The following is a 15,000-nucleotide window of genomic DNA, read 5'->3' as shown; positions in this document are numbered from 1 at the left end:
ATTGTTAATTTCTGAGTCGGCGTTAGGAATAACCAAGGAGCAGGGATGATAGTGGCCCGCTCCAACTAAATGGCTTCATAAATCAACATAGGATCAATAATATCGGCCTCCACATTTAGTATAGGATTAATAATATCCTCAACCTTCAATATATGGGAGGTCTTAAACAACGGCTCACTAAGAGATTTTAAAACTGGAAGAAGACACGATTCTTGTAGGTCTACCGCTTTTGAAAAAGCATCCTAGGTTTAAAATCAGTTGCATATGTAAGGCCCCATATTTGAATTTCACAGTATAGGGAAGATAAAGTTGACGTCACCTATTGTCATTAATGAGCCAACCAGAGCCTCATCGGTAGGCTCGATTTCCGCCGCTCACTCGAGTTCGGGTATCCTCCCCTAGAAGAGACGGCCGAGATTTCGGGAGTGAGCGCTGGCTTATTTTCCGAAACAGCGGCTGGTAATCGAGCCTACCTCATCGGCTGACAAAACAAAGGTTCTTTTGTTCCTGTGGTTGGCAAATTTGAATGACAAAAGCAGATATCTTCCCTATACAAAAGGGTAAATTAAACTGAATTACAGCAGAAGAAGAATGTCGGTGTTCAGTTAGATGCCAATTTTGGATTGTACACCACGGGTCTTGGACAGCTCTCATCAAAGTTCAGTGAATATTTTTGTTCCAATTCATGTCGGAATGAAAACTACAATGTAAGTTCTAGGTAGTGGAACCTGTTCAATATTTACACCGTCAATTATGATGCTAAAGTAATGATTGAGTTTCAGCCTAGCTGAGTGAAATAGCATTAGTGCTCAAAACTAGTCTCTTGGCCCTAATCCAGCTCTTACTTCATAGTAAATGTACATTGAAATCAAATAAATTTAACTCAGGTCAAATGAAACGTGGGGGTTTTGACGATAAGAAAATTGGAGTACGCAGAGAAAAATCTCTCGCGGCAGAGTAGAGAACAAACAAACTCGACCCACATTTGACTCCATGCAAGTCTGGTTGGTGGGAGGCGAGTGCTCTCACCACTGCGCCTAGCCCTGCTCCCAGTAACGTCTCATAACGACTTTCCAGTTTTCAAGAGGTCTCAACAGTTAACATGGACTGTTGTTTACAAAATTGAAATGTGACAAGAGTTAATATATGAAAGTCATACATTTGGTAGATCATATCAGTAATAAACGTTACTTGAGCAGTAACGAAAGTAAAGTTTGAAGAATTCAGACTTGAACGGGATTCAAACTCACGACCTCAGCAATACCGGTGCAGCGCTCTACCAAATTAGCTCTCAATGTAGTTGGGAGTTGGACAAAACGATTTGTCTGGATCCGAAATAGGAAAACTATCAGTTCTTTCGTTGGCTACGGTTGCTAATTATTTTTCAGTGGATCTCAGACAATCAGAAACAAAGAAATAATTATTATGAATGATAAGATTCAATTTAAATGTACATACCCGATCCTTTCTTGGTGAAAAGTCATCAGGTTTGCCTTTGTATCCTGAAGGTGACTTGCTCTTTCTTGAGTCAAAAAAATAATGTTGTGTAAATCTACGATGATTTCGTTAATCCTGTTATAAACGTAAAGATTATTTGCAGTGCTAGATATCGAACGAAATCCATCTGTGAGTTAGTGCATGTCAAGAAAATTTAATGGGTCTGCACAATATGACAGAGAAACACCTCTCACCAGGGTGAGAATTGAATATTTGATCTTCAGATTAGATCCCTGTTGCTCCGCTGACTGAGCTACAGCTGTGCAAGACAAGGGCTATGGGTATTTTAGATCTCATTTCATGGCAATTGAACGTGTAAGTTGACCGCGTAGTACTGAATAACGACAGAATTAAGTATTAAAGGAAAATTTAAAAGGGCCAGAAATTCCTTGGAATCCATTCAGAAGTTGGCCGTAACCATGGGAATGTGCCCTGACAAAAAAAAACTCTCCGATCAGATATGTCCAGGTTTGACCCTAATTAGATGCACGCGGAATTTCAATAAGCGTCACGAAGTGTCCCCTTGCTCTTCTAGCCAACTTCAACATCACTTGTGTCTCAGAATACAGACAATTTATGTCACAAAGTGTCCCCCAAATGCTGCTCTTTAAGTGAAGATTAACTGCTGCATTTACCCAAAGCTAAAAATAACGCTAACCTTTACCCTTACCTTATTGTTGAAAATAGGTAGTAAATGCTTAGACTTAAAGGGACACTTTGTGTTGGATGTCAAAATTGGGCGTGCATCTAATTAGGGTCAAACCTGGACATAAGTGCTTTTTGTCGCCTTTAACACTCCCTCCGTAAAGTGGTACTTACAAATTTTACTCTGTCAAATGCCAGACGATTTTACTTGTCAAAGGGAAATCACTTGGGAGTTCTAAAGGAGCTACAATGCTTATCATATGAATAAATTATTTTACCAAAAAAATGCTTAACACCCACCGATACTTGCCATATTCGAGCATCCTGTTATGTACTTTAATTTACATTTTTCTTATTCATGGTCCACTATTGCTAGCTAACAAGTGAAAATGAGGGGACAGAGAGGGAGGCTCAGGGCGTTGGCCGGGATATGTCAAGTCCACGAAAGTTATTTTTAGACGAGCGGAAGTCTGTCTTCCGTGACGTCCGCATGCAGTCTTGCCTCGCTCTCAGGTTCTTAGTGAAAAGAGAAAATGGCGGCGCACATGGAAGGCTGATGAATTACATGAAATCTTTGCTTTTCTTTCAAACATCAGACCGAGGTTGGCCTGTATGCGCACGTCTCGGAAGCTAGACTTCGGCTAGAACAAAGACTTCCGCTCATCTAAAAATTAACTTTCGTGGACATGACATATCCCAAGGGCTGGACCGGGAGCCTCCCTCTCTGTCCCCTCATTTTCTCTTGTAGCTAATCCAAATTGACTGGTCAGGCTCATTTCATAAAATCACAAGTTTAAGATTTTAGCGGGTGATTGCATTTAATAACATCTTAAAAAATAAAAATTTTAAAGGTAAAAACCAAAAAACTTCCATGCCTTATTCGCTTTTCTGTTTGTTGTTTGTTTGTTTGTTTTTCTTACACCCATATCAGCAGGTACCTTTGGGGGTTTACGCTCAACAAAGTTATGTCATTGTAGTTTAGGGCGTTCAGGATATCTGGAGTTAATCAAGCGTTTTTGGTGCAGTCTTGTCCTGTTTTGTACATACGTACACGAGTCGCTTTAGCTTTGTTGTATTCCTTTTGAGTTGTCCAACAGTTATAAGTGGTTATTGCGAATTTCCATTCTATTTTATGACCATTTTGCGTGGCATGAAATTACCGAAAATAGTGTGACATCACCACCTTCGAAAGGGAGCATTCTTCCGTTGACCCGTTCAGAGGACCGGCTTCTAGCAGGAGGTTCTCTTACAGAATGTTAAGTAAGGAAAGATCACGGTTCTGATCCTATGAAGTTATTATTGTTGAGATCTACATTTCCACAATTCAGCCTGTTAATGACACTATTTAAACGCTTCGTCATCAACTTCAGTGCGGTCAAATGTTTTGAACTAAATTAACGGATGCATTGATGTGCCACTTGAGTTGCCTATACTTATAAAATGGAGAAGGGATGGCGCAATCGTGAGAGCATTCGCCTCATACCAATGTGGCCCGGGTTCGATTCCCACACTTGGGAGTCATACGTGGGTACTTCAAGACCAACCTATAGTTTTGATGGTCTCATACCTATATATATAAGGACCTCATTTCAAGTTAATGATGTTAACAGCACGACATAGTAGTAGTCATTCGACTCGCAACAAAGAGGTAGTCGTGACAGGATATGTCGCAACACCATTCAAATTGAAGAATTCTTAACAACGAGTATCATATTCATTTATGCATTAGCAGGCGAGGTAAATCGAACAATTTCCAAGCGCTGCATGTTTATCGATGAAAAAAACATCCGTGTGTGGGTCCGTCACGTACTGTACTTCGTAGTCGTGCACTATTTTAGTGCTGTCATATTCCTTAGAACGATTACTCTCCAACAATAGCAAAACAATAAGCTACAATCATGAACAAAAGTGCTGGGAAGGTAGCTTCACTTTCAAGATCGCCCCCTCTCCCCCTTATCAATGTTGGATTTTCCAGGGAAAAAAAAGTGACTTTTCTTGCAGGAAAAACTTCAACATTGAATATGGGGGAGGGGGGCCACAAGAGCTTGTTATGTCCCAAATACTTCAGCCAATAGCTGGAATAATCGAATTGGGTGTGAAATGAACTGATGCGCGCAACCTTCCCAACAACGTTTGAAAACGATATATCGGTATGTGCATATCCACGTATATTTATGCGCGGATACCCGTATGGTTTTACGCACATACGCGTATAAGTGTACGCGTTTTATGGGCGTTTTTCGGTGAACGTATTTCTGTGCGGTACTGTACTATACCGTTTAAAGAGCTCTGATTGTAAATAGAGTAATTGCTCAATTAGATGTTCACTAGAAATGAGAGGAATTGTAACAGTATTTCATTGGGAGCATTAAGAAAATGATACGGAGGATAGGAGATGAGACGCACAAATGCAGTTCTAACTGTTACCCAAGTAAAGTGCGAGTATTATGAGGAAATTTAGATTTTAAATCAATACTTGACTGGAGTCAAAACTTTAAACCCACTTCTGCCAAATGACTTGCCTGTTATTGATGTCTGTCTTCTTTGTCTTCTTTGCTTTCTTTTCCTCCTCCTCCTCCTTCTTCTTCTTCTTCTTCTTCACAATCTCTCTCTGTTTTTGTCTTTTCATCTTCTTTTTCTTCCTAGTTCGTTTCTTTTTCACGGATTCATCAGAAGACGAAGAAGAAGAAGAAGAACTCTCTGATTCTGTATCCCTGTTTGAGCTGGAATCAGAACTTGAACTGCCATCAAAGTCGTGCTTCCTCTTGGCTTTTTTCTTTTCAGATTTCTTTTCTGCTGCTAGAATGATACAAAATAACACAATTAATGCAAAATTAATGATAATGAATAATATTTCCCAAAGGGATGAGACAAAACGATTTAAAAATTGGCAAGATCAAAATTCAAAATATACTGATGAATGAAAGGTATGTAATTTTGCTTAAATTGTCCAGTAAGTGCGAGGATCACTCAGTTCGTTTGGCGAAAACCCACTCTTCAAAATTAAATTTCTTTCATTCATCAATCCTTTCCAGGGAACACATACTCCAACAAATTGATCTGCTGCTAAATGTGTGGCTTCATAGTTCAATTGGAGAGTATTGCACCGGCATTGCAGAGGTCATGGGTTCGTATCCCGCTTGAAGCCGCCTGAATTTTTCTGGCGTCTACAATAATATGGTGCATGGGAGGCGCGGTGATCTCACGGTTAGAGTGCTCGACTCCGGATCGAGTGGTCCAGGTTGGGGTCCTAGCCGGGGACATTGTGTTGTGTTCTTGGGCAAGACACTTGACTCTCACGGTGCCTCTCTCCACCCAGGTATATAAATGGGTACCAGCGAAAATGCTGGGGGTAACCCTGCGATGGACTAGCATCTCATCGAGGTGGGAGTAGAAATACTCCTAGTCACTTCATGCTACGGAAACCAGAGATAAGCGCCGGCCTAATGAGCATTCCTAAGCTCATAGCAGACTACAATAGTATAAAAAAGTGACAATAAAATTGTCCAATAATTGCGAGGTCTCACGACTTCTAGGATTATTAAATATGTATGTATGTATGTATGTATGTATGTATGTATGTATGTATGTATGTATGTATGTATGTATGTATGTATGTATGTATGTATGTATGTATGTATGTATGTATGTATGTATGTATGTATGTATGTATGTATGTATGTATGTATGTATGTATGTATGTATGTATGTATGTATCAGTCAGCTCTTTCGTCGAAAACCCACACGTCAATATTAGATTTCTTTTAGAGCAATAAAAATTGAAAAAAAAAAACTTCCTCTGATCAAAGTGCACCTACTCACAGATTACAATGTAAATGATGTCCGTGGTCATCGTCATTCTGCTACTCAAATTTAAAGGTCTCTATTATTGAAGTTAAACCATGTGACAATAAAGTACTAATGCCTTGTACCTTTGGCCTTTGTTTTAGGAATAAGTTCACCACAGTTGCCAATCTTTACGTCATTGAGAGGTCTGCTCTTATCATCGACACTTTGGTTTTCAATTTGTGATACCACCTCCTGACCTTGTAAGACATGACCAAAAACCGCATGGATTCTGCAAAGTGGTAAAATACAGCTGTGAGTAGAGCTAACGGAGACCTGTAATGGTATTGTTACATGACATTTATTAATTTCAATTTCAATTTTGAATGGACCTAGATGTTGTTAAAGGGGACATACAAACGTACAATGTAGATACCGTATTTACCCGTGTATAAGTCGACCTTTTATGGCCTCAAAAGAAGCTCCAAAAATCGCCCTCAACTTATATACGGGTCAAAGATTTAGAGCCAAGTTGCAGCTAAATAATTTATTCAAAATTAACATAATAATGTTGTCTTGGGCATAACGAACACAGTGGAAAAGGTTGGCTTTTCATCTGGCGACAAAAGCAATTCCAGTTGAAATGAAAAAGGATTTGTCCAACTCTAAATGTTGAATATACTCACTAGCACAAATATGAAATAGACATTGGGAATTTTCGGTTACCAAAGGCGGAAAGCTCAAAAAGGCATTTCTGTTTCTTCAAATAAACCCGGCAAAGTAAATCGAACTCAATCAAACTCAATCCATGGATTGAGTTCGATTGAGTTCGGCAATCGAACGAAATCGAACTCACCGAAAAGAAAAAAATCAATCGAGCTCAATCGAACGTTCGATTTTCGAACTCGTGATTTGTGCCAAACAGGCTTTGAAAATCCCTAACCAGATCTTGGAAGCACGAGTTACTTCAGTCCGGAGTGAAGCGCACGTGTTTTTCGTAACCGAAAATATTAAGCAGAAATGGCTTCAGATGCAAAACTAATTGAAAAAGTAACACAGGCCAGACAAATGCAAAATAACAATTGTGACGATAATTGACTTGTCACTGTTACTTCTACCGATTCAGTGAATTCACATACAGATGAACTACGTGAGGTACCAGAGAATTCAATCAGCTCTCCTTTTTTCCACGAGAACAATGGTTTGTCATCCTCAAGCAGTACACTCTTAAGAGCGCGGGGCAAGATAACTCTTGACACTCAAGAAATAAATGTACGAACATCTGATCATTTACTTTGATCTTGACCTGAGGAGAAAAATAATTTACTGTTGCATTTACTATTTATCCTTTCTATCATGGCAGTAAGATGCTCCCAAACGTCCAATATACTGGCGCTCATTCACCTCTTACTCTCTTGGTCACTGTTAATTGTCCAAGATGAATTTGAGAGAATCATGTATATTGTTAGTAAGATATTTTTCTTAATCATTTATCTACTGTGTGCCGTTGCCTGTGTTGCAGTTAGTAATTTGCTTGTATTTTTGCGTAAAAGTAACCCTTCGATTTCTCATTCCGAAATTGTAAGTTAGCTAAAAAAGGAAAGGGTACGACAATTTCGGAATACGCGCGTGGGAATAATGATAGCTTTGTTCTGTTCTGCTCTCCTAACTGCCGTGGACAGTTTATAAATAGGGTTTCTGTTATTGAATAAATTGTAACAAAGCACAAGAAAAACCCGCTTTGATGGGTTTGCTTTGGGCTTGCTTTGTATAGGTTTAGCAGAGCCAATCGAACTCAATCAATAAATTGTGCTCGATCAGATGGATTGAGTTCAATTGCGTTCGATTTGTTCGATTGAATTCGATTTGTTCGGAAATCAGATAACTGCAGATAACAGTTTCGAAGACTCAGTTGACTTAGAACAGGATGCGGAAGAAAGGACGAACTGTAGTGATGGCCTATCTGATTTTGTGAAACAGTTGGAATATGGCACTTCTAATAGAGATGTCAGATTAGCGCACTTGAATGTGTGTGGTGTAAGGAACAAGATTGAGGAACTTAGATGCTTCCAACAATTGTGTAAATTTGAAATTCTTGCAATCACTGAGACACATCTTGATAAAAAGGTGCCTGATACGAAAATATTAATTCCCGGAATAAAGTTCGTAAGATTAGATAAGAAGGTCGTAAAGGAGGAGGATGCTTATTATATTACGGGGAGCATTTGCACGCTTCTCATCATAAAGATCTTCTCACAAAAAATATCGAAGCACAGTGGCTGCAAGTCAAATTCCCAAGTTCTTCTGTGTTGTTTGCAGTAAACTACAGACCGCCAGACGCTAGTGAATTCTTCGATCTTATTAGTTCCACCTTAGAAAAAGCTTGGCTGAAAACGTCTAATATTGTGCTACTCGAGGACTTCAACTGCGACTTTAAGACGGAATCGGAACAGCGTCCTAACACCAGAAAACTACGCTCTATTTTCGAAACGTTTAATATGCAAAATGTAGTAAATGCAAATACTAGAGAAACATTAACAACAGGTACTTTGTTAGATCTAATTGTCACAACAAGGACTGATCTTATGGGCAAGTGTGGTGTTTTTCCTTTGGGAATTTCAGACCACAATATGGTTTACGCAACGATGAAGATAAAGAATAAAAGGCCGCCACCGAAGTACATCAAACCAAGAGATTACAGGAAATTCGGAAATTCGACGCTGAAAAGTTCAGGCAGGACATTGAATCTGCGCCTTTCCATATTGCGTTAGTGTTTGAAGAGCCGGATGATGTCCTTTGGGCATGGCAAACTTTGTTTAATGGAATTTGTGACGAACACGTCGCCCAGAAAGAAGTTAAGATCAGAAGTAAATCGGCTCCTTGGATAACAAACTAAATCCGCTTAATAAAAGATACAAGATTTTCAAAGCAGCAGTGACAGCACCAAATGCCCTTAACTGTGGTCAGCATAGAAGAAAGCTAGAAATGCAGTCACGTCAGCCTTGCTTAGAGCCAAAGCATCATACTTTACCAATATGTTCGAAGAAGTAAAGAAAATGCAGTGCTTACTGGAACTTAATTAACAAAGCTACAAATCGCTCAGCACGCAACAGAACAATTGGCCCCCTTAAGAGAATCAACGGCATTTTTGCTTTAATGGATAAGGAAAAAGCACAAATGATGAATGCATATTTTTCCGAGATCGGCGAAAAATTAATTAATTAAATCACTGCCAATGCCACAGCAGCCCGCTTTAGTAGATGATTACACGCCAGTTAGTGTCACCTCTATATTGTCACCTAAAAGTCCTGTTTCAATTACAAACCGTTCTCTTGAAGAAAAGATAAATAAACTTAAGAGCAATAAGTCCGTTGGGTCTGGTGACATCTCCCCCAAACTTCTGAAATTGGCAGGAAAGGCCATTGTACCAGCATTAGTCAACCTTTATAATTACAGCATTGAAAAAAGAATTGTTTTTTCCTTGTTGAAGACTGCTCGATTAACTACGCTTTTTAAAAAGGATGATGAAACAGACTGTGGAAATTATCGACCTGTCTCCCTTTTAAGCGTACCTAGGAAGATCCTAGAAGCAGAAATAAAAGATAGACTGGTGCAACATGCTTTTGTTCACAATCAGTTAATTACAGAGAAGCAATGGGCCCACCGACGAGGCTACTCGACTGAGCTTCTCCTTGTACATCTGACAGAAATATGGAGGAGAGCTTTAGACTCCAGTAATGTTGTCGCTGTAGCCTTTGTGGACTTCAGAAAAGCGCTTGACAGCGTATCACATGGAATCTTGGTGAAAAAGCTGGAATATAATTTTCGGTATCACGAGAGTGTTACTAGATTGGATTAATTAGGACTACTTGAGTGGAAGAATGCAGTTCACTGTGCTTAATGGAGTGAAATCATGTTTTTAGAAATGAAATTACTTCAAGTACACGACCCCACAAGCTTTTTAGCTTTAACTCCTATCGTGTATAAATAAAGATTCTATTCTATTCTATTCTATTCTATTCCATTCCATTCCATTCCATTCCATACCATACCATACCATACCATACCATACCATTCCATTCCATTCCATTCCTTTCTATTCTTAGTAACCTGGCGCAGTATCTCATGTTTGCGTGCAAGCATCGTCACTTGCGTTGCCTGGAAATGCTGGTTGGTAATGATTGTTTTTTATTCTGTATTCAAACCTGGCTGATTTAAATGCTTTTGCAAACTTCATGCTGTTTGGTTTATGAGTTTTTTGTTTTTTTTTGTCATGCGAGATATTATAAATCAAAGACCAATTAAAGTCACTTTCAAAGATTGACTCGAGCTTCTGTGATGTTGTGCTTATCCTCTAAAGCCCTTTATCCCTGAACAACAAAACAGGTTAGTTTGAGGCTTACATGTTCGATTTTCTGAGAACTTTTTTGAAACTCAAGGACAAAATGCCCGCATATATAACAACTGCTTAACCACTAAACTATTCAGCGCTTGAGGCCCTCATTTTTTTTGTGTATCCACAGTTCCAGAAATCGAAGAATACCAGATTAGTATCCGATGAACATTTAGCAAAGAAATTAAGAAATTGCTTTTTTTGCCATAAAAAATGGGGGGTTGACTTATACACGGGTAAATACGGTAGTTTTTTAGTGGACCTACAAGTACATGCTCCCCAGTCGGGGGAGCGTCTAAAACACAGGTCACATTCCACAGGTCAAGACTAAAAGTCCTTGCTCAAATGTTGAGAAACTACACCAAAAGTTTCCCCTAGACCTGAAGCAACACTTTTGTACAGTAATTAGGCCTAGAAGACAATTTTGGTGTTGTTTACTCACTTGTAGCACAGTGACATGACCTGTGTTTTAGACCTGCCAGTTGCAGCAAAGGGGTTTTTGAGTGGACCTAAAATAAATGTTGTTATTGTAAAAGGTGATTGATAATGATTATCCATAGGTTCACTACATGATTTGATCTCAGACTTCAAGATCAATGTCAGCAGTACTATGGGCAAAGACAAGTTGTTCCGAACAGTGTTGTGTTCACACGGACTTTAAATTTAACTCTGGACTGACTCACATGAAAACCCAAAATAAAAATCCAAAGTATTTACACTGTAATACCTATCATTCTGGGCCAACACATTCAAGCTTTTGTAAACAATTGAAATCCCAGTATAGCTATCGAACTAGCCTCAATCAACAAAGCCAACTGAGTTTTAACCATTATTTTTATTCGACTGGTGTATTAGCCACTGTGAAAAATTTTTTGTCACTTAGCTCATAGACTATTTGGTTACAGTTTAGAACTCATCCAATCATAATTCAAGAAAATGTGTTTTGTAAGTTAGGTATTTGTTTTTAAGTTGTCAGAGTAGCTCATCACAATGCCTGTGGTAACTGAGTGAAATAGCCAGTGTCAAAAATACCATAACACTCTTTGTTTGTTCCTCCAAACTTTTGTCGTTATCGTAATGAGGTAAGAACTTACAAGTGAAATTACACTACAGACAAATTAATGTTTGGTTACACAGAAAGGTCAAAATTACTTCTTCTGAACAAATATAAAAACAGAGAAAAAGAAACTTCATAAAAACGCTACACACGATTACAGCAAAGTTAACGATAAAGCAGCACGGCTAAAGAATCGTGTAAGCTAAAACTAGTTATGCAGAGGCAAAATAATTACCTTGGTGCTGCCCTTGCAATCACTGAAAAATGTTAAACACTTGAAAAAACTTGTTGAAACTTGAGGCTGGAAACTTGAAGAAACTTGAGAAAACTTGAAGCTGAAAAACGAACTTCGGCGTTGACTTGCTTCGCTTATGTCAACAAAAAACAACGTAAGTTACTTCCTTGCGAAGAAATGTCGCGATTACTGTCGCATGAAAAAGCTGCATCATATCTACAAATATGGCATAATTCTAGCTCGCGCATCCTGCTAAAGGATCTTTACGCTCCTTTGGTGGACAATAATGGAAAGACTCGAAAGGCAACTTAATATTCTAAAACGCAAAACCATAAGCAAAAAGGCTTGTTATGATAAATTACTTAACGGTCGTTACACTCCCACCAAATTATTAAGGATTTTCTGATTTCCATGATCCGCTAATCTTGAGTAGTTCACAATTAGTGCATTCACTATCAATCAAATCAATAGGAAAAATCGTGAATAATTTCCACTTGAACCGTTAAACATCAATGGCGTGAGTCAAGATACTGACACTGCCCTAGTTCATTCCATCCAGGAGGAGAACCACCTTCTGCACAGGTCGTTCAATGATCGAATGTTGGGAAGAGCTTCCTTCCATGTCAACATTTCGGACTGCTAGCTTGATCCTGACTGACTAAACAAGGCCTTGTTGGTCAGGCGTTACAGCCACGATCTTGCCAAGGGGCCACTCATTTCTTGGGGCTTCTTCCTGGACTATCACAATACCTCCAATCTTCAGATTCTTTTTCAGCACTAACCATGTCTGTGTCGCATTTACGTCGAGGAGATACTCCTTTCGCCATCTACTCCAAAACTGCTCCGCTAGGTACTGAAACCGTCGCCACCATTTCCGAGCGTAGAGAGTTTCACGGAAAAAGTTTCCAGGAAGTGGGGGCAGTATTTTGGTCTTCATCGTCAAAAGATGGTTAGGAGTTAAAGGTTCCAAACTCTTCGGATCGTTCAGACATTGGTGGGTCAATGGTCGATTGTTGATAATAGCCATAGCTTCGTAAAGGAAGGTACGTATCAAGGCGTCTTTTATACTGGCTGAAAACAGTGTTCAAGATGCCTTTGCTTGTTCTCATCTGCCTTTCCCATATTCCTCCCCAGTGACTGTAGTAGGGAACATTCATGACGACATCGCAACCATTTTCCAATTAACGAGATCGAATCCTGTCATTATCTAACTCTTTGAGGGCACTTGCTAGTTCTTTCCTTGTTCCCACAAAGTTTGTTCCTTGATCAGACCTCCGCTGCCGAACTGGTCCTCGGATGGCCATGAAGCATCTTAATGCATTTATAAAGATGTCTGTTGTCATGTCATCTAATTCTTCAATATGAACTGCTTGTGAACTCATGCAAGTAAATATTACTGCATACCTCTTCAAATCTTTGCGGTCTTCTCTGACTGTGAATGGTCCGAAGCAGTCCATACCACACTGGGTAAAGGGAGGGGTGATCTCTACTCTTTCCGTGGGCAGATCCGCCATCTTCTGACCTTTGGTTGGCCGTCTTGACGTCTGCATTGTACACATCTATAGATGTGGGACGATACTGCAGCAGAGAGATTTACAATCCATAGTCCATTAGAGCGGATCTCATTCATGGTCATTCCTTTCCCTTGATGATTCACTTTCTGTATCCAAGTACTACCTTTGAGTTAAGTTCTTCCTGCAGCATCGCACCAACCTTGGCTGAAACAACCGCTGCTGTAAGCTCAAGTCTTGGAATTACAGTAATTATCTTTGAAGGAGCAACACGAGATTTGCCCATCACCAATGTTACGTTTACGTTGTCATTTTCGTCCCTTACACTTAGGTATGCGCACTGTCCGTACCCGTATGTGCTAGCATCTGCGAAGTTGTGCAATTCGTAGGTCTTTCTCTTACCCATGTTCTTTTTGTCGAAGCATCTTGTTATTTACAGCTCCATCTGTTAATCGTAAGAGGGCTAGGTCTGACTTCCATTGCTCCCAGTGTGGCTGGACGTCTTCTGATAGAGGATCGTCCCAGTCGAGGCCCTTCTCACAAACCCCTTGCAGGATTCTCTTTGCTCGTAGCATCAAAGGGGCCAGGGAAACCAAGGGGATTGCACACCAAGAACTCTTTCTATCGGAGGCTGTTCAGACGGTATGTCTAACTTGACGTCTGCAGCTCTCTCACTTTCAGGTATAGATTCAATGACGGCAAGATCGTTTGAGATAAACTTGTGCAGACGAACACCACCTCTCTTGCATATTTCTCAAGCTCTGTTAACGAGACATACTTCATCAAACAATTCCACACTGGCCAGTCCTTCGTCTACATAAAAGTTATGCATGATAAACTGAGCTGCTGAAGGGTATATTTCCTTGTGTTCATTTGCCATGTGCTTCAGACCATAGCTTGCACAACCTGGTGACGAGATTGCTCCGAACAGGTGGACTTTCATTGTGTATTCCTTAGGACACTGGCTTATGTCACCGTTTGGCCACCAGAGAAAGCGAAGGTAATCTCAATCTTCTTCGTGAACAATAAACTGATGGAACATTTTCTCTACTTCACATGTAACAGCGTGCGAATACTTCCTGAACCAGCACAGGACACCGATCAAACTGTTGGTCAAGTCAGGTCCACTGAGCAAATGTTCATTCAGAGAGGTTCCCTTAAATTTCGCTGAGCAGTCAAACACCACTTTGATCTTCTTCTTCTTTGGATGGTAGACGCCGTGATGCGGTATGTACCTCTTTACTCCTTCGTTGACGACTGGAGCTTCATCAGCATCTCCTCTGCTCAAAACTTCATTCATAAACTTGATGTAATCTTCTTGGTACTTCGTATCTTTACGAAATCTTCGTTTTAGGAACTCAAGTCAGGTGACTGCAGTAGACAATTGTAGTTATAGGGCAAAAGCGGCCGTTTCTTGAATGGCAGCAGCATCTCATAGTGTCCATCTTCAGTTTTCTTAATATTTTCTTACATGATCTTAAGGAACTGCAGATCTTCCTGGGCCGTCATCTTAGAATCCTTGTGCTCCTTAAAGTCAGACTCGAGGACTCTTACAATGTCCTTCATTGTTACAACAGGTACTTCCTTTACAACAACTCTGTGGCAAAGGGATCTCTCACTCTTCGCATTACTGGTACCTACTAAGCTCCAACCAAGATCTGTCTTGATCTCCCATATGGTTTGCTTGATTTGCCAGCGATAACTTCTCTTTGGGACAGTGCTTCAGAACAATCATATCCGATCAGCAATCCAACGTTGCAGTCCAAGAGATCTTGCATTTCGTTTTCTATTGGGCGTAGATGATCCCATTTCTTGGCAACTGATTTAGTGGGTATGTCACTTTCATCGGGCGGAATCATTGTCCTTGTGTAAGCAA

The 15,000-nt window shown here is 39.9% G+C and overlaps 2 protein-coding genes across 2 annotated transcripts in view; both read right to left on the bottom strand.

The window, feature by feature from the left end:
• The window catches only part of LOC137968129 (uncharacterized), a 197,285-nt gene that overhangs the window by 85,590 nt on the left and 96,695 nt on the right, over window positions 1-15,000 (bottom strand). The gene's annotated exons all lie outside the window — the stretch shown is intronic.
• LOC137968304 (uncharacterized) overlaps window positions 4,637-15,000 on the bottom strand; it is a 48,283-nt gene continuing 37,919 nt past the window's right edge. The window contains exons 8-9 of the mRNA XM_068814907.1: window positions 6,075-6,220; window positions 4,637-4,941 (exon numbers count right to left, since the gene is read on the bottom strand). Coding sequence (XP_068671008.1) covers window positions 4,637-4,941; window positions 6,075-6,220 — 451 coding nt within the window. The remainder of the gene's footprint in view (window positions 4,942-6,074; window positions 6,221-15,000) is intronic.

This window comes from Montipora foliosa, chromosome 8, assembly GCF_036669935.1.
Source record: "Montipora foliosa isolate CH-2021 chromosome 8, ASM3666993v2, whole genome shotgun sequence".
NCBI lineage: Eukaryota > Metazoa > Cnidaria > Anthozoa > Scleractinia > Acroporidae > Montipora > Montipora foliosa.
The sequence above is the reverse complement of the archived record's forward strand: the minus strand, read 5'-3'. Positions and strand labels throughout refer to the sequence as shown.